The 25,310-nt window shown below is 42.3% G+C and overlaps 1 protein-coding gene across 1 annotated transcript, besides 8 other annotated features; it reads right to left on the bottom strand.

Moving 5' to 3' along the window:
• Positions 1–3,484: 3,484 nt before the first annotated feature.
• Positions 3,485–15,670, bottom strand: Ibsp (integrin binding sialoprotein). The gene is made up of 7 exons (NM_008318.3): positions 15,603–15,670; positions 12,767–12,833; positions 12,625–12,675; positions 12,457–12,534; positions 8,911–8,976; positions 5,508–5,681; positions 3,485–4,935 (listed from the first exon to the last, which is right to left on the bottom strand). The coding sequence occupies exons 2-7, from the start codon at positions 12,818–12,820 to the stop codon at positions 4,384–4,386; spliced, it is 975 nt and encodes a 324-aa protein (NP_032344.2). The 5' UTR covers positions 12,821–12,833; positions 15,603–15,670; the 3' UTR covers positions 3,485–4,383.
• Positions 15,637–24,914: a promoter, noted in NCBI's record as "9 kb promoter". NCBI's record gives its function as "drives expression in calvaria, mandible, and tibia" and the evidence as "EXISTENCE:transgenic organism evidence [ECO:0001131][PMID:15970437]".
• Positions 15,671–18,141: a promoter, noted in NCBI's record as "-2472 promoter". NCBI's record gives its function as "drives expression in osteoblasts" and the evidence as "EXISTENCE:reporter gene assay evidence [ECO:0000049][PMID:10027904]".
• Positions 15,748–15,775: a protein binding site, noted in NCBI's record as "oR1". NCBI's record gives its function as "positive regulation of promoter activity" and the evidence as "EXISTENCE:protein binding evidence [ECO:0000024][PMID:16000302]".
• Positions 15,849–15,874: a protein binding site, noted in NCBI's record as "oCR2 probe". NCBI's record gives the evidence for it as "EXISTENCE:protein binding evidence [ECO:0000024][PMID:16000302]".
• Positions 15,849–15,874: a protein binding site, noted in NCBI's record as "oCR2 probe". NCBI's record gives the evidence for it as "EXISTENCE:protein binding evidence [ECO:0000024][PMID:10788516, PMID:16000302]".
• Positions 15,854–15,880: an enhancer, noted in NCBI's record as "C element; also known as OSHE (osteoblast-specific homeodomain element 1)". NCBI's record gives its function as "functions as an enhancer when multimerized; may be important for bone-specific expression" and the evidence as "EXISTENCE:reporter gene assay evidence [ECO:0000049][PMID:10788516]".
• Positions 16,999–17,017: a protein binding site, noted in NCBI's record as "-1335 Osf2 site". NCBI's record gives the evidence for it as "EXISTENCE:protein binding evidence [ECO:0000024][PMID:10027904]".
• Positions 20,611–20,631: a protein binding site, noted in NCBI's record as "C3 site". NCBI's record gives the evidence for it as "EXISTENCE:protein binding evidence [ECO:0000024][PMID:12459268]".

Here is a 25,310-nt window from a genome sequence, read left to right as displayed (position 1 = left end):
GTGCAGTTTGTGGCTTGTATCCGCTGTTCTCTGTGTTGCGGACACATAGTAATACGAGCTGGCCATATTAGGGCATGTGTAATTATTTCTATATCTTTTAATCTTATGTCTATCTGCATTGTGTTAGTTCAGCTGTTCTTCAGTGGTTTTCTTAACTCTTATAGATCAGGCGTCATCCCATCCATTTCTGCTCTAGTTAACTTTTGCTATTTAACACATTATCTCAAAACTTAGTTTCAAACAACACACTAATTTCTTTCTGGGTTATATGCAGTAATGTGGTTTAGCTTCCATTTCCACTTGATAACTCTCCCAGGAAAGCATAGGCATCTGTGTGGACACTGCTTGCAAACGGATTCAGCGGAACACGCAAGATTGTGGACACTACCTTCAAACGGATTCGGCAGAACACCCAAGATCTGCCTTGTGCAGCTGCACATATATGACCTTGCTTTCTGGCAGACAAACTGGATTTCCTATGTGGCTGCTCAGAACATTAGAACTAAGTCTGGGTTGCAGTAAAAGAGACCACAACTCCAACTGAAGTGTCTGGATGAGGCAGCTTTACTCTTGAGAAAGAGGGTGTGCTTGGAAGAGCAAACACACAGAGCAGGATGGGCTTTGGGTTTTATTCTAACTCGGGTGGTGCCTGTGTGGTTTCTCCATTGTTAGGGTCTGACTTCACAGTCAATATTAGCATTCTCTCTAAACTCCACCCTACAGTTACTTGGCAACTGCCAGGTAGATCTAGCCCACTATAAAAGGAACTGCTTGCTCCCTCCTCTCTCTTGCCTCTCTTGACTCTTGCTCCTGCTCTCTCTTACCATTCCCTTCCCCCCACCATGTGGTCATGGCTGGCTTCTACTTCTCTTCTTCTCCTTCTTCTTCTTCTTCTTCTTCTCCTTCTTCTTCTTCTTCTTCTTCTTCTTCTTCTTCTCCTCCTCCTCCTCCTCCTCCTCCTCCTCCTCCTCCTTCTTCTTCTTCTTCTTCTTCTTCTTCTCCTTTTCTCTCTCTCTTTCTTTCTCCTCTCTCTCTCTCTCTCTCTCTCTCTCTCTCTCTCTCTCTCTCTCTCTCTCTCTCCTTTTAACTCGCCTCCCCCATTCCCCGAATAAACTCTATTCTATACTATACTCTTGTGTGGCTGGGTCCCTCAGGGGGAAGGGATGCCTTGGCATGGGCCCGCTGAGGCACTGCCTCTCCCCCATACCTCACCACACTGCCATAGAACATATCTTACACTTCTTTATCTTTTTATAAACACATCAGTCTTCACTTCCTTGGCTAGTTTGACAATAATTGGTACACAGGAAATGAAGGAAAGGGAAAGATACCATTGCTCCAAAGAGAAAAGAGTCACAGTTTCAGGCCACCAAATTCCTGAAATACAGCAATAAACCTTTGTGTAAACAAAGGTTTTGCTGGGTGGGAGAGGGATATGAACATTTACATAAAGTCTTAGGTGGAAGAGATAAAAGGATCTGAATTCCCTCCCCTAAACACAAGTTTTATGGGTTTTGATAGAAAAAAAATCATATTTGATATTTCTTACAAGGTCACAAAATACCCTGCACTGAAAACTCTTTAGCTAGACTCATCATGTTCCATGAAGATTACGTTGCTATTTTGTCCTTTTCAGGAGATTCTCCTCTCCTTGTTTGAGATCCCAGGGTTTTGAGAGGAGAAAGCAGAGAGCTCCAGGCTGGTTTTGTGAATAGAGCTAGCTGTTAGGGAGTCTCACTTGGACAAAGTGGCCAATGTGAGTTGGGTGCATGACTAGGCCCCACACTGTGACTGTGGAGTGTTGGATCAAACTGTAGAAGAGCTTGTGTTCTCCATAGAGTAAATCTGGTTGTATCTGGGCAGACATGTGGAGAGAATATTCAACTGAGGCATGGTGTTAACCAAACTAAGACAGACTTGAAAAGAGCAGACGAGATAGAGGTGGCCACAGGGAAAGGGACAGAGTCCTCTTTCAGAAGCAAATACCTATAGACCTGTTAATATTCTCAGGTCATCAACTCACAAACAGCCTGCCTGCCTTTGCCCAAGTCTCAGTCTTGCAACTTTATCTCCTTGATACCCAACTGCAGCCTTCTGTGCAGGTCCACCTGCTCAGCTATGATTAGAGCTAGCTCCTCAATAGCAGAAAGTCTGACCCTCTGCCACCTATCACCTCTGGTTTACTATCATTTTGAGATGTTAGGAATACTGGGAACTGACATTTTGCTGCTCCTGTTTGTTGCCTGTCTCCCTGCTTGTGGAATCAATATAAATAGAGAATGTCAATCAAACAGCATCAAGGAACTGTTACAAACTATCTTGCTGCTTAGAAACCACCTGACACCCAACAGGCTCTAAGAGTGTTGTACTGGAAGTCTACATCTGGGCAGGAATGGAGTGATGAAATTCACTTAATTATATGTTTTACCAAAAACTACCTGGGTTATTTTGGAAAGCATGATGAGTAAGCTGATTTGGCTTCCTGGTAGCTTAAAAATGTAAAGCAAGCAAATGAAAATACCATGTAACTAAGGCCTGAGGGGTCAGTGCGAGGCCTGAGGGGTCAGTGCGAGGACTAAGAGATCAGTGAGAAGATTGACGCATCAGTGGCAGGATTGAGGGACCAGTGGGAGGATTGAGTGGTCAAATGGAGGACTGAAGGGGCAGTGTGAGGACTGTGGGATCAGGGGGAAGGTTGAGGGTGTCAGTGGGAGGACTGAGGGGTCAGTGGGAGGACTGAGGGGTAAGAGGGCAAGGTGGCAGGTATTGTGAGGGTGCTTATCGACTAGTCTTCCAACTTCTCTATTGAGGTCCATGAGCAGGTGATGATGTAACTGATGGTACCCAAACTGCAATCACCGAAAAGGCTCTACATTTTCCTGTGCTGGATATCTAAACGCTGACTATGTGGGCTCACACTAAATTTTATAGAGAATAAATGAAAGGATGTGTGACTTCTTGTCAGCAAGCATCTTCCAACTACCTATATGCTAATTTGAATTTTGCTTTTAGGTTTACATTAAGGAGTCAGTTGTTGTCAAGACTTTGTAGACTAAGTGTGTGTTAGTATGTGTGTGTGTGTGTGTGTGTTTTTATGTGTGTATAGTTTGTATAAGTGTACTTTGTGTGTGTGTTTTCGTGTGTGTATGTGTGTGTGCACTTTGTGTAATTTGTATATGTGTAGTGTGTGTGTGTGTGTTTACATGTGTATATGTTTGTGGCAGTTTGTGTATGTGTAGTTTGTGGGTGTTTGAATTTGTGTGTGTTTGTATGTATGTAGTTTGTGTTTTTGCATTTGTATGTGTTTGTGGTTTGTCTGTTACATATGTGTGTGGGCAGTTTGTATGCATTTATGTTTGCATGTGTATGTGTGTGTAGTGTGTGTGTTTGCATGTGTGTAAGAGTTTAATTACCCTGCCCCATTTAAAATCAAATTATGTAGGGATAAGCTTACCAGAAGAACACAGGACACTCAGCCACAATTGAATATTAGATAAAGAATAAGTCATTTATTTAGCATAAGTTTGTTCCAGATGTTTCACAGAGACAAATCATTCATGGGGGGAGGGGTTGTATTAAAAGCCACTTATTGTTTATCTGGAATTCAAACTGAAGTGGGCATCTTATAACATGTATTCATGCTTGTTAAATCTGGCAACTTTAAGGGGAGACATTTACTTCCTCCTGTATACAGTGACTGTGCCCTCCTTAGTCAAACCTTAGCCATTCAGATGTATTGAAGAAAGAATGCTTCCAGATCCTCTGAGTTTAAAACCCTGATGGAAATAAGTGTTGCTTTTTAGCTGAATTGTTCCCTGCTCCTTAAACCCACACTCATTCTAAATCTCTTTCTTCTTAATTATAACACATGTGAAAGATTGCATATTTATTTGTGATAAAAATGCATGTGCACAGGTTACATAAAATACATGAGGATGCAAATTAAACCTAATACAGTATTAGATAGGGGGTGTGATAAAGGAACGTCACACATCATATATAGTGTTGTTAATAAATCTCTCATTAGGAGCCTTCTTATACAGGGTATGTTTGCGCAGTTAGCAATAGCACAAACACTATAGAGCTATAATCCCAAAGTATCCATCTAGTCCCAGCTCATAGATCTGTGTGCTGCTTGATCAATAGCCCTGATTTACTAAGACTCTTCAATGACACACCTGGGAAATTTGTTTTTTTTAAAGAAGAAGCCCACTACAAACAAAAGCATTTGCGGAAATCACTCTGGGGCTGTAGCACCATTCCACACTATAAAATGCACATCTGTTATATTGCACCTTCCTGAGTTGAATTTTGAAAATGGTAGCCAGATGATAAGACAGAATGGGGAATTCAAATGGGGAAATTCCCCCCGGGGAGGGGGCTTCACTGATGGTAGTAATAATTCTGACCCTCGTAGCCTTCATAGCCATGCCCCTTGTAGTAGCTGTATTCATCCTCATAAGCTCGGTAAGTGTCGCCACGAGGCTCCCCGTTCTCGTTGTCATAGACTTCATACTCATTGTTGTATTCGTTGCCTGTTTGTTCGTATTCTCCCCCATACTCAACGGTGCTGCTTTTTCTGATCGGTGGCGAGGTGGTCCCATAGGCTTCGGGCGGTGGGGTTGTCTGCTGAAACCCGTTCAGAAGGACAGCTGTCTGGGTGCCAACACTGGTCAGTTCCCTGCCCCCTGTGGTTCCTTCTGCACCTGCTTCAGTGACGCTTGCCTCCTCTGCTTCGGCTTCTTCTCCGTTGTCTCCTCCGCTGCTGCCATTCCCGCCATCCACCTCCGTGGAGTTGGTGCTGGTGCCGTTGACCGCCAGCTCGTTTTCATCCACTTCTGCTTCTTCGTTCTCATTTTCTTCCTCTTCCTCTTCTTCTTCTTCTTCCTCGTCGCTTTCCTTCACTTTTGGAGCCCTGCTTTCTGCATCTCCAGCCTGGAAAGGAATGTTTGAATCTAGTTAAGAAAATACTCAGAACTTTTGTGCTGATGGTCTTGTTACAGAGGCTGTTTTGAGTTGTATATACTTTAATTTGTGAAGGAATTTGTGATGACTTAAAAAAATTCAGAATAGATACCTTTGGGATGCGTTCCAATGGGTTGGGGGTGTACGTGATAATCCTGTCCTGTGGGCCGTGCTTCCCAAGCTCTACCCACTTTCTCTGCCTTGGAAGGGGCACATTCGATGTGGGGTGATACTTCTCTGGCCCTTTTATGCATTATATGGTTGTCCATTTTATCCCTGCTGCTGTCTTCTGTTATTACGCAAATTGTCAACAGCTTGGGATGGAAATATACAGAATATCATCCCTCATTTGTAATCAGGGAAAGTGTATCTATTCTTGCTTCTTTACTGACATTCATATATATACATATACATATATGTGTGTGTATGTATGTGTGTATACACACACATATGTATGGTATTAAATACTATGTGGATAATGTGGGGGCAATGTGGACATCAGCAGAAAGATGAAAGCGGAATCCGTGTTTGGGGCTCATTACCTTCTTGGGCAGTTGGAGTGCCGCTAACTCAAAAGTCTGTGCTTGGGGTGTGGTCTCTGCTCCGTAGCTAGCTGTTACACCCGAGAGTGTGGAAAGTGTGGAGTTCTCTGCCTCCGCCTCCTGGTCTTCATTCCCCTCAGAATCTTCATTGTTTTCCTCTTCGTTTGAAGTCTCCTGGTGAAAATATCCAGAGTTCAAATTTTACTACAGCTGCAATTCCTAATTGGCACTGCTCTCGGCTGGCTCAACTGCTTCCCACGTGCCACATTCCTTCTTATTTCTAAGAACTAAACTTTATTTGATCCCATTTATCAGCCGGTGCTTCAGGTTTTCATTTCCTCAAATCAACAGTATTTGTTCTGTAGATCGTTGCTAAACAGTGTTTCAAGTATTCACAGGATTGTATAGTGCTATTACATGGACATGATTAAAAATCATGTCAAGCAAATGTACATTTTAATATTTAACGTTTTATGTTTTTATTTAGCTGTGAGATATTAGTTTGAGAATCGAGCTAATCTATTAGTATAACTAATACCTACTAGTGAAAGTCTGGATTTTGTTTTTTTAAACTTTTTATGTGTAAATGAGTACTTGCACAGTTGAGTTTACTTGGAAGCTATTTTTGGGAGATTGTGATAGTAGGATAATGCTGAGATTTCAGGAAAACAAACTGAAGCTGAGCTTGGTCTGGCTTATGCAAACAAGTTGTCTAAAGCAGGATTTTTCTTGTTAAATTTGTGAATGATCTAGATTTGTTGAAGGATTTGGTACAACCAAAGTCCATCTTACCAGGCTGGGTGTGCTCAATGTCTCATGAGTGCTATACTATTATGCTTTTTTTAATGATTCATTCAAACCGATTAAATCTTTTAGAGGTGTAAGCAGAAATCACTAGCATCACTGGAAAGACTCTGAGACTGAGAGGCCCTGCTGGTTGGTACTTATACCCTTGTTTCATTGATGAAAAACTGAGCTGACACTGTAACTTGTACGAAGTCACAAGGAGTGACAATTCATGGTACCGCATTGGTGGCAGGGTCAAGACTGAACAGAGTCCAATCTCTCAATGTCTGCAGTTCCTCCTTCAGGATCTTTGATTGGCCCAGAAATTTAACTGAAGAATGTTCTTGTGCAAACAAACTAAAAAGGGAAGGGGGGCGATGGGTGCGCCATCTTAGGCTCCAGATGCCTTATGAGATAGGAAAGTTATACACACATTTTCAGCGTTATTAATCCTCTGATGGATGAAATAAGCAAGCACTGACGAGAATTGTGGGGTGGAAGCTTGGTATGCCAAGCGTGGGACATTGCTTGACTGCTCCTACTTCAGAAAGCCTATTGGTTGCATTTACTAGAGGTGAACATATGTACATCTTTGACTCAGAAACTACAATGTTTAAGAAAAATAGCCTCCTAAAATCAACGTGTAGAGTCACTCGAAGAAGTCCTAGAAGGCTCCCAGCAGTATGTTTGTGGCTAACCTATCAAATCACCCATTTTCAGGTATCATACATTCCAACACTGATACAGTGTAGTGCCTGCAGGAAGCCCGAGTACTCAGTAAGGACTGTGAGATAATATGAATGAATCTGAAGGTCAGAGCAACCAAAGCCCCTCACAAAAGAATGTACACTGCATCATCCTATATATATAGATTATGCAAATGTATAGTATTATTAAGTATTGTATATAAAAAATAAAAAGCAGAAGCCTTGTATAAGTCAAACTTACAGTAGTCCATAGTGGGAGTTGACTAATGCAATATTAGGCCAGTGCCACTTCTTATATTAGTGATGATTTTACCTCTATGTTCAGTTGTTGAAATTCCAGTGAGCTGATGATGTTTTCATGTACGTTGCTATACAAAATTAAGCAAGTCTTATATACTTTAAGCTGTGAGTGTGTATGTGTGTTGTGGGGAGCGGGTTATCATCAAATAGAAAATCCTCCCAAGTATGAATACAATTCCAGAGTCTATAGACCTAACTGAAAGTATAAATTAAATCTTAAGGAAGAAACGAAGATGCAAGCATGACAGGAATTGTGCCGACTCCCAAATTCACTTTTCTATGATTACTGAGAGTGGATGATCTTTGGAACAAGTCTTCCTTTGACATTTCAAAATCAAATAATCAAGTATTTCCTGGGTGGACACCATGTGTGCATCAGAACAGTTGCAGAAGTGGGCACAGAACAGTCATTTCCTTAAACAGAGTTTAACATGGAGGTCTCCGATCTTAGGGGATGTGAACGGAAGGAATGGGAGGAGCTGCATACACGAGACGGCTGGCAACATCGTGGGTGTGCATAACCGTGTCAGAGACTTGATCCTTCTCTAGGCACCACCACTTCCACCACAGCAAGCCAAGAGCTGCTGCCAGAGATACAGGGTGCAACTGGGATATGCAAGGGCCAAGTCACAATCGCTGCACATGAAACAACTATAGGGAATTGGATGGCTCCTCCTTAGTTTGGGGTACGATTGAACTGTGGCAAGATTGTGAAGGCTGTAGTAATGCACACATGTTTTCTGGGCCAGGCTTGGCATTATTTTAAGGCCTTCTGTCAAGTTGTCAGTGGAATTGTAGCACAGGAAATGATACCAGAAGCAAGAACCTAATCCTTTGTCACCATTCAAGTTACCACACCCTTTACTTTCAGGGTAGCTGACAAGGATGCTCTGTTTTGGCTGCCATTTTCTATTCATAAATACCACCTAGGGATACCTGGATTTAGAAGGTTCCCATGCCAGAGTAGCTATAACTGACTACCCAGAAAAATATATCCTAATTGGTATGTTTCCTTAGGCACAGATGTCTGCTATAAACATGATAGCATGACTTACAAGCTGTGTAAGGATTTTAGCCATGATTACATAACTGCTTAGGAAGATGTTTATATGTCTTGAGTATTTTGGTTTTTGCAATCTAATTATTAGACAAAATCCTATTAAATTACTGTTAAAGAGGCCAACTGCATTCTGTAGATTAAATGCGGCAGCACTGTAGCGGTTTTACCTGGTCTCACATGCAGACCGCTGAGGGAGGAAGGTGAGTCACACTAAGCCCAGGATTGCTACTTCTTGCCGCCAACATGGGCACCAAATGGGAATAAACTTTGTGTTGCTTTTTAATGGATTTTGCACTTCCCTTAAATTGCAGACACCTTTGTTTTTCTGAACCATGTCTAGGTAGCTTTAACCTCAAATTACAATGATGTTTGAAACTGGTTATTTTAGTTGTTTCTAATTTAAATAATACTCCACCTGTCCAAAATAGCAAGTTCTAAGGAGCTGGAAAGGTGGCAATGGTTATTTGCTGAGTCTAGAATTCATGGAATAGTTTCCCATCCGTTCCCTGTGCTGCCTGGCTTGTTACAGAAGAAATACAAAATGTCTTACCTCTTCCTCCCCCTCCTCTTCGGAACTATCGCCGTCTCCATTTTCTTCTGAAGAGTCACTGCCTCCCTAAAATATACATACAGTGTGTGCACGTATATACACACATATGATGCATAAATGTATACTCCACAACGATGAACACTTTCTGATAATTAAAGTGTAACACAGAGATATTTACTTTCACTTGGTATTATTGGCTTGACTGATTTGCTAACTATGGAGGGGTTTCCAGCTAAAGTGAGAAGAGGTATATTTGCACATCTACAGAACGAGGAAACAGAAACAGCTGTCTTATGAAGCACACTGTATGATGGGGATACTCAGTTTCAACCTTCTAAACACTCTATGTAAAATCCAGAATAACGAATCACAAAACTGCTTAATTTTGAAGGAATCCAGGAACTGCTGAGTGAATCTCTCCATGAAGAAACCGCTCAAAAAAGTGTGACTTCCCAAACCATTTCTAAATAGATTTCATAGTCTTATTTCCTCACAAAATATAGATGATTTGTGATTTAGCTTATTATAAAAAGAAAATTGTTATTTGATAATTCTCTTAAATACTGCTATCTAAATTGTACTTTGTTCTAAAGAAATTAAATTTGTGTTCTTAGCTTCTAAATTTAATTAAAATTAATTTTAAAATAATTGATATTTATACAGTTAAATTAGATGAAAGGTTTTTTTTAAACAAAAAAAGCTCTTACAATTACAATAAATTAAACGAAAGATTCTACCTATAAAGCATGGGCACTAAGCTTTGCTGGGGTCTTATTGTTGGTGCTTTTATATTTTTTGTTATAATCTTGCAGTGCTGTGACTCAAACTCAGGGTAAATGCTCTACACATTAGACTTATCCTAATTCTGAGATTTTAAAAATTAAATTTAAGTCTAAACATGCATCAATACTTCTAAGACACGAAAGGAAATGTTTGGTCTTTCTACCAGAGATAACCCAAATTGAATCTTCCTTCTTACTCTGAACTTAGCTTCAATGACCTTAGGAATTAAATCCATACCTAGATCAGAGTCTGGTATTTCCTGCCTATCAATCTTAGCTTAAATTCTGATGACCTGATAAGCATCCTGCCCTCGGAGAACATTACTTAGAGGGACCTCGATCTTCTGGGTTAGGAATAGGCTGTAGAAAGGACTCATGCTGCTCGCTGGTCCCTGCTGGCCTCATTTTTCAGGTGGCCATGTCACCCAGCCAAGGAAAGGGAGTGAGTGTTGTCTGAGGCCAATAATAACTTTGGGTGGAAAAAGAATCATTAGGCCCTCCCTGCACTGCTATGACCTGGTAGTTGTGCTGTTCCACACCTAGTGGGGTATAAAACAAGCCATTATATTCTAACTATTTCCATTTATTGAATCAAATATAGAGGGCCATATATTTATATAACCAGAGCTGTTTTTCTCAGCTGGGAGTGTGTTGGGCATTTTTCATGGTTCCTTCCCTCTAATTCCCTCCCCAACTCAACCAGCATTGATTATTGCTGTATGTGCTGGGAACCATTTAGAAGCTATATGGAATGCCTTAGGGTTTGTGTTTTATTTTGTTATGGTTTTGAATCACTTTCCTTCCTTTTACTTATCAATTTATCAGTCTTACTGATTCCTTCAGAGTCTTCAGTGAATTTATATAGAGACATGGAAGATGATAGATAGATAGATAGATAGATAGATAGATAGACAGACAGACAGACAGAAGACAGATGGGCAGATGTCTTAATGGAAGACAATTCTGAAACCAATTTTGGTATGCTTGCTGAATATGATAAAAGATATAAATGGAACCTTGTCCTCTATAAGTTAGAACAGTAATCAAATATCATCTTAATCATAAAATGTAGTTTTTCATTAAAACAGCTTAGGATACTAAATTAAGATGATTTATAGTTTTGTCTCTATAGGTCAGCAGAGAAACAATCTATAGTAGACTTGCTGGTGGCCTCGCCACCCATCTGATGCATTACATGCAGGTTGATATTTACAGTAGGTCCATAAGCAGACTTACTCACTGAAACATGAATCTCAAAGCCAATAAAATGTAATGCAAGAGTCCAGGATGACAGCTTTGGACAATAGAAACCGATACAAGTTAGGAGAAGTGAGACTTTGTGAAACAGGAGCTTGTCGCAAATATCTCAGAAGTTGTATTAGAAGGTGTTCTATTGTCTATTTTAAAGCAGCTATCTCACAAGTTCTGCTTAACTTAATCAAGCCTCTATGTACATAATTTGCCACAAAAGTATAGTTGATTTCTATGACATTTGAGTCTATCGGTGATAAGTAGTTGTTATTTTACCTTATCAGTACACTGTGGACACATAGCTATGTAAAACAAAATAAAACAAAAAAACCAGGAGGGAATGGTTGTATCTAAATATTAGATATTCCATGAAAGGTGGCCAGCTACATAAGAACTAGAATTTACATCATTTCTGTTTTAGAAAGGGAACAAGGTTCCAAATAGCCCTGTTTATTTCTGGGCCTGAGGTGAACCAAAGAATGGTAGACAATTCTGAAAACCCACAACTCTTGTATCATTCATGCTCATATTTCTGTGGCCACACAAGTTCCCTGTCATTATAATGGTGCTAGAAATACTTGAGGATTATGATTTCCTATCATTGCATGAGCTAGAGTGGGGTTAGCCTGACACATGGTGAGATCCGGAGCCAAGCGCTGCACTGGGGCAGCGTTCTCAGCAGTCTGATGCTTTCTGTGCCTTGGAAGTCCTGGGTCAAGCGCTACATAATTGGTGCTCCGGACCCAAACTGTACAATGACAAAAATAGTGTACTCTAGCTTGCTGTGAATTTAGAATCAATACCACACCCTCCAGTATTCAAAGGCCTCTTTCACAAATAGCCCAGCAAAAAATGGGATGTCTCATTTTTAACTTTAGTTATTTTGCCTTCTAGCTTACAAATTGTGGGGATGTTTTTTGCTCCCAGGCTTCCAACATCTCACAAGTCTCTCTGTTGCCTCTGAGGTGCTTGGGCCAGACTCCATCATAATTGTGCTGCATGTGATACCTACAGCTCTGCCACCCACAGGGTCCTGGAGATGATCGTCGCTGACACTGAGGGACTAAGGCCACTGCTGTCTGAAGACCCTGTGGATGTAGCTTGTCCCATGTTCAGAAGATGCTGAAATGTCAGGTGTGAACAGCTGGCTGACAGCACTGAATCAACCATCATGACAATGAGTGGTCTTATCACTGGCTCTACTGTCAGTCACTGATAAATGGTTCACTTTTATTAGCAGAATAGCTGAGCACTTGAACTCTACATGCCAAGGTACTCATTTCTACTGCCACAGTTTCTACTGTACCAATGCTTTAACTCCCTGTGCTGTCTCTCTCGTGTTGAAAGAAAACTTAGGATTTTTTTTTTAAAAAAAGAGTAAATTCGGGCTTTCGTAGCGAGAAGTCTCTCTAGATGAGCTGTGTTGAGGGTGAATCAGGATGTTTGAGTGTTAAATTTGATCCCTGTGATAGAAGCTTAACAAGTGGAAAGGAGAATCAAGTTTCGCACTTACCTGGACTGGAAACCGTTTCAGAGGAGGATAAAAGTAGGCATGCTTATAAAGAAAGTAGCGTGGCCGGTACTTAAAGACCTGTACAAACAAAAGAATGGTACCACTGTGTTTAGTGTACAGTTATACTGGAATAAGCATAGGCCAGAGAAATGGTCTGAAATCAGTTACCCCGTTTTCTTCAGAATCCTCTGCTTTGATTCTTCGATGGAAATTTTTCATCTGTTTAAAACAACATTTTACTGTTTCACACCCTGCTTGCATACAGTTGTATAACTACCTAAAATACAAGGTTTCTCCACAATCAACTTACCGAGAAAGCACAGGCCATTCCCAAAATGCTGAGCAAAATTAAAGCAGTCTTCATTTTGCAATTTCTTCTGCAATTGAAGAAGGGATATCATTAGTAGATATTAAAGCATAGTGCATGGCTCATTTGTCCATAAATGATTCAGCTGATCTTAATTGGTCTAATTCTCTTTTGAGAGCTGTGAGTACCTGCCTGCCACATGTGGAGGCTCGTGTTTGACCCCTAGTCCTGAAAAGCTCTGTCTATCTTCAAAGTCCTTCTGGTTATTCTGTAGATGTGTCTGAATAGTACCGAGCTCCATACTTGTCTTTCTGCGGTTTGTCGGTCAAGGACATTGAATCCCTGCATCTGGATCTAAAGTCTCAGGGTGCTTCACATGGGGGGTGCATGAACCCCAGATAGCACTACCAAGGGGGCATCAGCCACATCAACCAGCTTGTCAGTGCAGCTGTGAGTGAATAATTTAAAAAAACCAAGCAAAGCTCAAATGTGTTGAAATGGTTCATTTACACAGCGGACTACAAGAGGTTTCCAACTTCTGTGCGTGGATTTCTGAACTGAAAGTTCCTTCTTAAAATAGGCAGTGGGAGCTGTTTTTCCTATGAGTACCTTGAATACTTCACAGTTGGCTTGGGGCCTGCAAGAGAGAGGGAAAGATGGGAAAACAAGGGAGGAATAGTGGAAGGGAGGAAGGGAGGGATAGAGGAAAGGAAGAGAGAGAAGGAGAGCGGTGGAGGGAGGGAGAGGAGGGAGGGAAGGAGAAAGATGGCAGTAAGAAGGGAGAAGGAAAAGGGAAGACAGGAGAAAAGAGGAGAGAGGGAAACACCTCACAATGTATGAAATACTACTCTCGTGGTCTGAGGGTGAGCTCTTCGGAGGTATCAGACAAATCTCCATTGAAGTTTTTCATCTATTAGTGTGGAGCATTGTGATCTGTACAGATGCCCTAGCTTACAACTCTCAGTGGGTGGTTGATCCTGGGTGATCCTGGGGTACAGCAACAACTCCCCACTTCCAAACAGCCCCATCATGAATGGAAGCAGACAGTGAATGCTACCCTAAAATTCTATTATAAAACTCGATCCTCTAGAAGTTGAGCAAACCTAACTGGAACCTGATAGCTCCCACACAGCTAACGGGGGTTACTTCATACATGGAGACAGTTCACTGATGTAATGGGGACGGCAATTTCTCTGTACAAAGCCCATGTCAGGCACTGTACTCTGTGGGGGGGGGGTTGTTTTTTAATTTTACCTCTTCACCAGCATTGACTACGTCTACCCTGAGTATTAGATACTAAAATAACAACCATGCAGAGTAAGGTATGAGGCACACTTGATGTGGGAATTTTGATTTGATATGTACACACTTCTTCACAGTCCTCTCCAATTTGTGTGTTGGAATCATTATTTGTGTGCAAACAAAAAAGAGAAAGGAGAAATGAAGAGAGTAAGGGAGAGAGACAGAGAGACAGAGGGACAGCGATAGATATACAAAGAAAGGCAGAGACAGAGAGACAAATAGAAAGAGAGAGAGAAAGAGAGGGAGAGAGAGTAAAGTTTAACAAATTTAGAGGAGCACAGAGGTTTAGTCCATGAAGATGGACCACCCATTTAAGGAGACTGATATTCCTGGTTCTAAACCTAGGAGGTAGATGCAGGAGCGTCCAGAGTTCAAGGACATCCTTGGCTACATAATAATTTAAAGCACACATGAGCTATATGAGTTTCTGTACCAAAAAATAAAACAAAAACAATAGCAATGAAGAAGGAGGAGGAAAAAAAAAGAGAAGGAAGAGGAGAAAGGAAGAAGAGGAGGAAGAGGAGGAGGGGAAAGAATAGAAAAGGAGGAAGAAGAAGAGGAGGGGGAGGAAGAAGAGGAGGAGAAGGAATAGAAAAGGAGGAGGAGGAAGAGGAGGAGGAAGAGGAGGAGGAAGAGGAAGAGAAGGAAGAGAAAAAGAGGGGGAAGAGGAGGAGGAAGAACAGGGAGAATGTTGTTTTATAGCTTCATAAGAATGTGATATAAGATTGAAAGAACTAGAAACTTAAATGTACAGAACTGTAGACAGAGCTGTGATAATAAGATTTTCTCACAAGAAGTCATGACCTAAGCAGAATGAAATCATGACCTGCATGGTCATATTCTACACATAAAGACAACAGTGATCTATGAGAGCCTCAGATGGCCGCTATGATAACCTCTTCTTGTTTACATTTTGATCCCTCAAACATCACAGACTTCTGTGGTGGCTACTGCTGACTCAAACACTTGCAATGGGTCACAGGAAGCAATTAAATACATATGAGCTAGCAAAATCATCAACTTCTGTAGCAGTATACATTTCCATATTGATTTCAGAGCTATAGAATATGAACACTTTGAAATTTAACACGGAACATATTGAAAAGATATTGTGTATTATTGATGCACAGATGAGGTATGATTTATGGCAAATGCATATCTCCAAGCAATTTACAGACATAAATAGCACTGCAGTTAGGTTACCTTGAATACATCGGCATGAAAACCAAAAACAAACAAGCCAAAAAAACCAAAACCCAAAACAAAAGAACCAGATGGTCATGATATGCAGAATAGAGAGTAAGGTGCATCATTTTCTAGTTCATGTTACCAATCTGAGCAGATTAGCTGCATGCTTCTGTTAACCAGCCTGGTCTTTGGAAAGAACCTAAACTCAGAGGTCCTATTTCATAGCAAGCAAAAGTTCAACTAGAGCCACTGTGCACTGTGCAGTAAGATCCATGCTGCAGCTACAAACTCCAAGCCAAAGCCACACAGGAAGACTGAGGTGCCTGGCTGTGAGGTCCTTGCCCATTACCTTAACCTTCCTTTCGGCAGTCCTGGCTCGAGTGAGTGGCACGGATTGTTCTCCCGGCTGTCACTCACTCATTCACTTGCTCTTGCTGACTATAAACCCTTCTCCGCCTCTCAACAGCCAATCACAGCTGTGGCCAGCACAACGTCAGGCTGTGGGTTCTCACCAGAGAATCCCAAACTTCAACACATTTTCAAGATTCAGCCTCAGTTGAATAAACATGAAAGGTGGGCCTTCTGCCAAGAGGCTTGCATTGTGGGATTTAATTGAAGGGTGAGGAGAAGATGGTAGTTAGAGTTCTGAATATATATAATAATATACTGCATTTCAAATAAAATAAATAGCAAAAGACTTAAGCATTTAAGCTTTCACAATGATACAGGTTTTCACTGTGTTGAAAGAAAGGAAAGCTGGCTTTCACACAGCACTGCATGGGTCTAAAAGTACTGAATTAGGAAATGAGTTGATGCCAAGAGATAGTTTAATATTGATTCCTTTATATTTCTCCCTGAAACATATTTCAGAGGCTTGTAAGTCAAAACTGATATTATTAAACCAGTCAGATTACCTAAGCTTTGCTAAAGCACAATGCTGACTGTGAACGTTACAGCGTTCGAGGTTGAGACCAAGGAGCTGATGTAACCTTTCATAGAACAAGTCCTTGGCATTATCCCCTATGTGGCCCTTTGCTGTGTAAATGAGGCCACTGCACATCGTATAATCTTATTTCTAGTCGTCTTCTTATGTAATTTTTTTCCTATGAGTAGAGAATAATTACTAGCACTGCCAGAGAGCAGTTCATGGTTATTGAATAATTACTGGAAAATAAACTTACTGCATGCATTGGCAAACTGAACATTTCCTAAGTTTGCAAAGGAAACTGCCTTTGTATTTTGTATATCTTTTCTTTTCCAGAAGATTTTTTTATTGGATATTTTATTTATTTACGTTTCAAGTGTTATCCCCTTTCCCAATTCCCACACCCCAAAACCCCCTATCCCACCCCCCCTCCTGCTTCTATGAGGGTGTTCCCCCACCTACCCATCCACTCTCTCCTCCCTGCCCTCAAATTCCCCGACACTGGGATATCAGGCCTTCATGGGACCAAGGGCTTCTCATCCCATTGATGATGGACTAGGCCATCCTCTGCTACATATACAGATGGAGCCATGGGTCCCTCCATGTGTACTCCCTGGTTGGTGGTTTAGACCCTGGGAGCTCTGGTTGGTTGTCTTCTTTATCCCTATATTCTTTATCCCCATATTCTTCTCTGTTGACTTCTACTTTACAGAAATCAATAAATGCCATTGTTGTCCAGTATTGTTGCCAGAGTAGTGACTCTGTTAGATTCTTCAGATGATTTAGCTAAAGAAAAGTATTTCAGCATTTAAAAATAAAATAGAGAACCACAAAAGAGAAGTTGAATAAGCTCCTTTTATTTGCTTGTATTCAATTCACCCCCATAAGCTCAGTTGAGCAAAGTTTGAACTGCTCAGTTCTCTACCAAACCAAAGTGTTTTATAGGACATGGGGAGCTAAACAAGAAACTCTAGCACACGCTTTCAAATGCTCACAGTTGGGTATGGAGAGACGTGCAGGTAGAGGGCACAGAAACCCAAACACCCACAAGCTTCAAAGGTGTCTGAGGGGAAGGATGTTAACTTCTGAAAATAGAATTATTCACGGTGCTAAGAACCCGAGACTAGACAGGTTGTGAGCTCCAGGGGGAAAGAAACCCACTACTAATATTCTGCTGAGTGACTGCAAAATGACTTCTAATGAACAGGGCACCTCACTAGGCTTACACCTCATCAGAAAAGCCCAGTCTTGCAGTAGATGGGGAGACACACAGCCAGACAGTGTCAGAGACCATCCCGTGAGAAAGTGAGCCCTTCACAATCTCCCTAACAGGCCAAATGGCCTTGTACTAAGAGCTGGTTATCACCCCCCTTCCTCCCTATTCCTTTCTTGGCACCTGAGGCTGTAAAAGCTGAATTATAGTCCCCTCTTCCCTATCTCTTCCTGAGTTCCCGTGCCATCCAAGGACATGAGTTACGCCTGAGCCCAGCCTGACCCCCAAGGCTGTCAAGGAGGATCAATGTTCCAGAGATAAAATCCAGAGTGCCCGCTGCCTGGCGCCTGACTTCGGCCCCCATGTCAGCAGATGCCCACTTCTTTGTTCTTTGTATAATTCTCCCTCGACCCCTCCCATATTCCCCGTGATGTATGCTTTAAAAAGAAGGCACCTCAGCCTAATAAACGAGACCTTGATATGTTCAATCTACTTGGTCGTCCGGCTCTCTTTCTTTTCCTCCCATTTCCTTCCAGGTTCGTGGTCCCCCTCGCACCCACGAATAACTGAATCCCGCGGGACGGAATAAGACAGTGCATGGAGAATGAGAGACTTCAGACTGCTCACTCCAAAGGGGATGATTTATCACAGCCCTCTCCTCAAGGCTCAGGGATCTGTGTGGAAGGGAGGACAGGAAGATTGTAGGAGCCAGAGGTGGTGAATGATTTTAAAGGAACAGTGCTTTCTAGACACAGCAGGGCAGAGGCTCAGGTGAGCTCACAGACTGACTAAGTACAAGATCAAGCCGAGGAGGGCACATGGGCATGAAGTCCCACTCCTAGCCAAGAAGCTGTTTGCAAATATTAGCTGTAGGAGATGGGAAAACCAGGTTTCTCCAAAGAAGTGATACTGGGTATGTCAGCCACACTGCAGACAAAGGCCCATGTTCAGGAGTGATTAAATGCAAATCGGACTCTGAGTTCAGTGGCTCCTCCACCATGGTTCTTTTAAGAGAGAGAAAGAACATGAAACTGGGTGGAGAGGGAGCGAGGACCTAGGAGGAGTTGAGGATTGGGGAAGAATATGATGAAGCACGCTGTACAAATTTCTCAACAAATAAACATAAAACCTGGACAATGTGGTAGTATCGTGAGGTTCTTGTGTGAGAGCAGAAACTGGGTCATCCTGGTGGAAAGGCACTCAAGAGGGAAATGGGGAAGGGAAGACATGGATTGGCAGGTGAGAGGGCTAGCCATTCAGGCACAAGGGCCTGTGTTTGAATTGCTAGCACACACATAAAACACTACACATGGCTGCATGCCCCCTTAACCCCTGTATAAAAGGGTGGAGTTGTAGAGAGACCAGGTGCTCTCTGGTCATTGACCCAACCAGTGTGCTTCTGCTTGAACCAAAGAGACACACCTAGAGTCAAGTCTGAGGTGCTATTTCAATTCTCCCACAATCCTGATTTTATTATGTAAGCACTTGGGGGTTGATAGGGTATTTTCAGAAATGTTTGTTAAAGTATCATCTATTATATTCCTTCACCACCCATAAAGTATCTTACAACTTAAGTCTGGTCAAGCCCTCGTACCTACCAGGTCAGAAGAAATAAAAGAACAGACAAAGACATGAAATCATACCATTGAGATGCACACAGCAACATCCAGAATATAGAAAATATTATTAAACACACTACCTGCTTTCTTCAATAAAATAGCAGAAAAATAAAATAGAAGGAGGGGAACACTATTGATCAAAAATTACTTTGAGGTCTGGAAAGATGGCTCAGTAGTTAAACACACTGACTGCTCTTGCAGAGGACTGGGGCTGAGTTTCCAGCACCCACTGGGTGTTCACAACTGCTGTTAACTCGAGTTCCAGGAGATCTGATGCTCTCTAACACCCCCACCCCCCCATACACACAAGCATGCACATAAACACACATACAGACGGAGGGAGAGGAAGAGACAGAGAAAGAGACAGAGAGGGGAGGAAGGGAGCAAAATAAAATAATTAATTAAATAAGACTTTCCTGGGGATGCGGCCCCCATGAGTGTGACTAGAGCACTTGCTGTCCAAGTGTTAGGACCTGAGTCAGATCCACAGCATCCATATCTATAACTGAAATGCTCCTATAGTGAGATGGGAGGGAAGTAGAGACAAGAGAATCCTGAAAGCTTGAGAGAGGCTACATGGTGAAACACAGACACTGCCTGCCTCAGAGAAGGTAGAAGACAAAGAACACCACCCCAGGTTGGTCCTTCATCACCACACATGGGCTGTGACACACACACACACAGAGAGAGAGAGAGACAGAGAGAGAGAGAGAGAGTCAGAGAGAGAGACAGAGAGACAGAGAGAGAGACAGAGAGACAGAGAGAGAGACAGAGAGACAGAGGGACAGAGAGACAGAGAGACAGAGAAATAGAGAGAGATGCAGGCATACAATTTTTATTAAAAATAGATTTTTTATACAATATATTCTGATTACAGCTTCCCCTCCCTCAACCTTCTGAGCTTCTCCCCACCTCTTCTCCCATCCAGATCCACACCCTTTCTGTCTCTCCTTAGACAACAGACACTGAGAAGAAGGGGAGGGGTTGGAGGGAGGGACTCTGTGAGAGGGGAACCAGGAAGTGGGGGCAGTCATCAGAATGTAAAATAAAGAATGAATGAATGAATGAATGAATAAATAAATGGAGAATAAGAGACATCTAAAGGATAGAATAAAGTCAAATTCAATGAAAATAAATAAACTGGAATAGGGCAAAACAAACAAACAGAAGAGAAAGAGCCAAAGAAAGAGCATAGGAAACAGAGATTCAGAGACAATCATGTTTGTACACACAGAAATCCCATAAAAACACGAAACGGGGCAACACCTTAAGAGTGGTTCGTATCACCAGTGAGACAGTTGGAGAGAACTTCATTTGTGAGTGGCTATGAGTTGGAGATAGTTCCATGGGGGCCTGTGTCTCCTTCTCCAGCACTTCAATTCCTTCTGGCTCAAAGCATGTACATATCTCACAGCCCAGAAACAGGCGTCTCAACGAAATCTCTTATACACAACGAAATCTCTTACTTGAGACTGTCATGGTCTCATGATACTGTGTCCCTGTGGGGGATGGTGGCGGACCTGTGCCTTCTTGCCATCTGTTTCTCGTTGTTGTATTCTGGAGGACAAGGGCTGCCTCTATTTCAGTTGCTTTATGTGGAGACTGGGAAACCACATCTGTGGCTATTTACATGAGACTGGAAGTTCTCGTAGGATTTGACATCAGTTGAACATTAGTGAGACACATCAATTGGTTCTATTCTTATAAGATGCTGGGGGAAACCTTGTTGGCTAACACACAGTGCTATTTGTGGGCGGTAGGCTCAAGAGCAGAGAACTTATTAGATCGTTCTTCTTGGTGCAGTTCCTGTCTCAGAAGGTAAACTCCTGAATATCGCTGTCCTTCTAAATAGTCATTATTCAAAATTATACAGAGATGAATAAAATTGACATTTGTTTGATCTATTTACAGATTTCCTAGGTCCCTGCATCCCCTACAGTGCCAGCAATTCTTCCCTATTGGCTCTTTTTCTTTACCATGTAAATTTCAAGGCTCTTTTTATAAAAGAAAACACAATCTTCTCACCGTACGCATGCCTACATATATACATACATATACACATCCTATATTTACATTGCATGTACATCCCCCAGATACATCCCTACCTAGATCTTCCTATATGGCTCTCTCCAAGTTTCCTGAGAGTTAACATGTGCTATAGCGGTTTGAATAAGAACTGTCTCTATGGGCTCGGTCATCTGAACACTTGGTTTCTAGTTGGTGCTGCTGTTTGGGAAAGATGTAGCCCTCCTGGAGGAAGTAGGTCACTAGCGGCAGGGTTTAATATTATAGACTGTTGCTCTATTTCTAGTTTGCTCTCTCTGCGTTTTACTTGCTCTTGAGGAAGGGAGGTCTCGGCTTCCCACTCTGGCTACCATGCTACTTCCTGTCTCCATAAGATGGCCACTTAGCCCTCTGGAAGCAGATATCAAAATAAATTCTTCCATAACTTGCCTCTGGGCATGGTGTTTTATCACAACAACAGAAAAATGACTAATGTAGCTGCTGATTCAATTTCTTTCCTGTCTGCTCACCCTTCAACTTGCCCCAAGGCAGCCTTTGCCTCGTAGCTCCGGGAACTGGCTTCGCGGAGGCCACTGACTTTTTAACCACTGTGTTTTGCATGAACAGTGGAATGAACACTTTTCTATCGAGTTCTTATGTGGTTTCTATGGTAACCCGAGGCCACCATTTCTCCTCTTCCCAACCCCGTGGCATTGTGCTCAGGTTCCCTCTATCCCTTCTGCCTACGGATTGCTAAGGTTCTCCTCTCGACCACCCTGGCTCTCCCTGCCATTTAGATTTCTGTGCTGGGGGCAGTCGGGGGGGGGGGCGGGGGGGAGGGGGGCTGGGAATTCTGTGTCCATTTTCTCTTCTCATTCTGCACCCTCAGATTATCTATGACTTTGGCACCATCCTTCAAGCCAATCGTGGATAGAGCTCCTTGGAAGATTCGACCGCCTCTTCCTCTGCACTCCTTTGCCCTGCTCTTCCTTATCTTTACTCGCCTGGATCCGTTCCTCTCACATCAGTGTGCGGATGTCCCGCCATCAAGTCAATACCCGACAGAACTTGCTGTTGTCCACCCACCCCTGCTCTCTTACTTGAGACATTATAGCCTCGCCTTGATACGGGACCTCTTCAACTGTTTTCCTTATGATCTGCTTTTCACGCCAGTCTAAATAAACACGAAAATGTTTATAGTCTGCGGAAATTTCCCACTACCTCAGTGTTCTCAAAATAACATTTTAACATTTCAGAGTTGTGTAGAAGTCTGGTAGTCAACTGGCTTTGGTTCACAATTCATTCCATTCTCTCCATATCCGGTTCTTTTCCCTAAGCTACTCTGGCATACTCAGCCACTCCCATCCATCCCCTGGACTGAGATCTTTTCCTTAAGGCTCTGTAGATGCTGCTTACTGAACTCAGCTCTGAGGGACCACCCCGCAGGAAGCCTGTCCTGGCTGCACTGGAATACCTCTGTGTATCTCTGTGGTGGACCCTATGATAGTACTCATCCTTCTCTAATGTGACTGTTTGCTTATTTTGTCCCCTCTAAGTAGGCTATGAGTTACTGAGAATGGACAGGGAATCTAATCATTGTGTCCTCAGCCCAACACGGGGCACACATTTGGTAAACCTTGAAATAATCCCCAACGGTGAATAAATGAGAGACTGCCACAGTGTTCTCAACCGATTTTTCAGTGTCATTTTGCTACAGCCCAAATTTTAATTTAATGTAACATTTCCCTGAGAAGAGAAGTTGAACACCAAGGAACCAGAGTGTTCAGGGGAACACTACACCTGAGAGCCTCAGCATCTGTAATATCTGAGATGCTTTTGCATCTCTAAGACACAAACATTCCCTGATGGACCGAGCAATGTTGCTGTCTCTGAGGTTGTAAGGTCTGTTGGTACTGATTTTTGTTGTAAGAGATTGAACAAGGAGTTCTGTGATTATCTGTTCCAATAGAGCCATATCATTATCCACAGTTGCTGCCTATAGTTTCAGTTATAGTCAGAGTATAAATAGACAAAATGAAAATTCTAAAAAGATACACTCCATCAGCTATTGGTGGCACCCCATCCTGGGTATCATGATGAAATCTCACACTGACTCCTTCCTTTGAGATATGGATTATCAATTTATCAACAATACTCATGCCAATGTTCATTGGTCGTGTAGAATTATCTCTACTGCAAGGTTCATTTTCTTACTACTCCACGGCTTGTGTTCAACAAACTAAAACACATCAGCCTAAAGGTATATCACAGTGCTTATGGCATGGAATACCATCGTTTCCTACAAACCTATAGAAGCTGTGTTTTGGAGTTAGATGACCTCAGGCCTTAGGTGATGATGTAATAGAACAAGGGGGCATGTTCCAGACCCAGCAAGCAGCAGAACCTGGCAGCTTTGGTCATGTGGCTCTGGTTTTGGAATCAAGAAGAGAAGGAGAATACTGGGATAATTGAAGCTGTTTAGATGGAGCTAAGAGATGAGTGGTGGTTAAGAAGAGACCAGCATCACTGAGGTGAAAGCTTCGGGGGAAGTGTTTTCTGAGAGCACAACAAAGCTGTGTTCTAGAGATAACAAAGATTGTACCTTGTGCTGCAGCTGGACTTAGTAATGTATAAGAATCATGCAGGTAGGGCTGGAGAGACAGCTCAGTCATTAAAGGCTAGGCTCACAACCAAAAATATAAGAATCATGCAGGTGGTATTGGATTTGAAGGCATGAAGGGGTCATGGAGAGCAGCTGAGGCTTGGCACTGTGGGAGGCCAGAGAAGGCCATTGGTGAAGGTGCAGCTTCAGTTGCAGTTGACAGCACAGGACTGAAGGGACCATGACAAGAATCAGAGGCTTGGTACCATGAAGGGAGCCTATGAGGCTATTGGTGAAGCCTAGTTGCAGTGAAAGACTTTAACAAATTCGAGATGCCAGTACTGTGGGATGATCGCCTAGAACAGGAGCAGCAGTGAAGTGGAGTCAACCAGTGCCTGGAGTGCTACAGAGGGCAGAGCTGGAGAAGTGACCCCAAGCTGTTTGTAGGAGCCCAGAAGATCATGTGTGGATCCAGCACACGGAAACGAGAAGTTGTAAAGTTGAAATTGCCTTGGCTACCCCAAGTTGTTAGAAGTGTCAGAGCAGTGGGATACCTGCAGAGGAAAGCTGCTAACAGGGAGTGAAAGCAGCCCAAGGGAACCAAGTTTACTGCCACTGACACCAGATCTACCACCGACAGCAGTCAACAAGGATGAAAGGAATTGCAGATCTGAGGAGAGCACTTTGACATTGGACATGCAGACACAGTTTGGAGTTTGACCAGTTTGCTTTTGGTCTTGCTTTGCTCCAGTATTTTCTCACTATGACATTTGGAATGGTAATGTATATCCTGTGATGTTGGAAGTATGTGATCTGCTTTTTGATTTTGATTTCTTAAGGGATTATAGTTAATACATGAATCTCAGAAGAGACTTTGAACTTTGAACTATTAACACTGTTGTGACTGTGACAGATGTTGGAGACTTTTAAATTTGGACTAACTTTATTTTGTACTATGCTACGGGTAGGTATAGCCCCCATAGACTCAAGTGTTTGAACAAGCCTAATGGGGTCAGGGAGTAGAATGTGGTGTTTTGAATATGCTTGGATTAGTGAGTGGCACTATTAGGAGATGTGGCCTTGTTGGGATAGGTGTGGACCTGTTGGAGGAAGTGTATCACTGTGGGAAGAGCTTTGAGACCCTTCTCCTAGCTGCTTGGAAGTCAGTCTCTTCTTTTGGCTCTCTGGATCAAGATGTAGAACTTTTGGCAACTCCAGAACCATATACAGACTTAAGTTTTTCATGACCTCTATGCTTCAATATCCAGATCAAAATCTTGTGTCTTCAAGGCTCGAGATCTGGGTCAGAGGAGTGCCCTCCATTTCTGGATTGTAGTTCATTCAAAATATAGTCAGGTTGACAACTGGGGATAGCCATTCTCATTTGCTTATTAGTTTAGTGTGTATTTAGTTTTTCCAATGTACCATTACATTATTTGTTCTAAACTCTGGGAATAACAGTGACAGACGTCTCCTCCATATGCTTTAGGTGGGGAGTTGATGCAAAAGGCAACACATGAACCAATACGTGCATTAGTGCATGAGGAATGATAAGTGAGAAAGGGAAAGGACATACAGTGATTGAGGAGGAGTGGAGGAGTCACATACAGGCCTTTTAATGAATCTAAATTACAGTGCTCACGTGTGCTTTCTTGAACTCTTGTTTAACTGTGCTCTTTCAGAATATGTTATGT

Source organism: Mus musculus, chromosome 5, assembly GCF_000001635.26.
Source record: "Mus musculus strain C57BL/6J chromosome 5, GRCm38.p6 C57BL/6J".
NCBI lineage: Eukaryota > Metazoa > Chordata > Mammalia > Rodentia > Muridae > Mus > Mus musculus.
Note: the sequence above shows the minus strand (reverse complement) of the source record. Positions and strands in the feature narration are given on the sequence as shown.

What these genes read in the sequence shown, in the direction of transcription:
- Ibsp (NM_008318.3), bottom strand. Translation starts at nt 12,820, where the DNA reads ATGAAGACTGCTTTAATTTTGCTCAGCATTTTGGGAATGGCCTGTGCT. An exon ending in AGGATTCTGAAGAAAACGGG is followed by an intron (nt 12,535 to 12,624) that starts GTAACTGATTTC and finishes TTGTTTGTACAG; the next exon opens with GTCTTTAAGTACCGGCCACG. An exon ending in TGAAACGGTTTCCAGTCCAG is followed by an intron (nt 8,977 to 12,456) that starts GTAAGTGCGAAA and finishes TGTATATTTTAG; the next exon opens with GGAGGCAGTGACTCTTCAGA.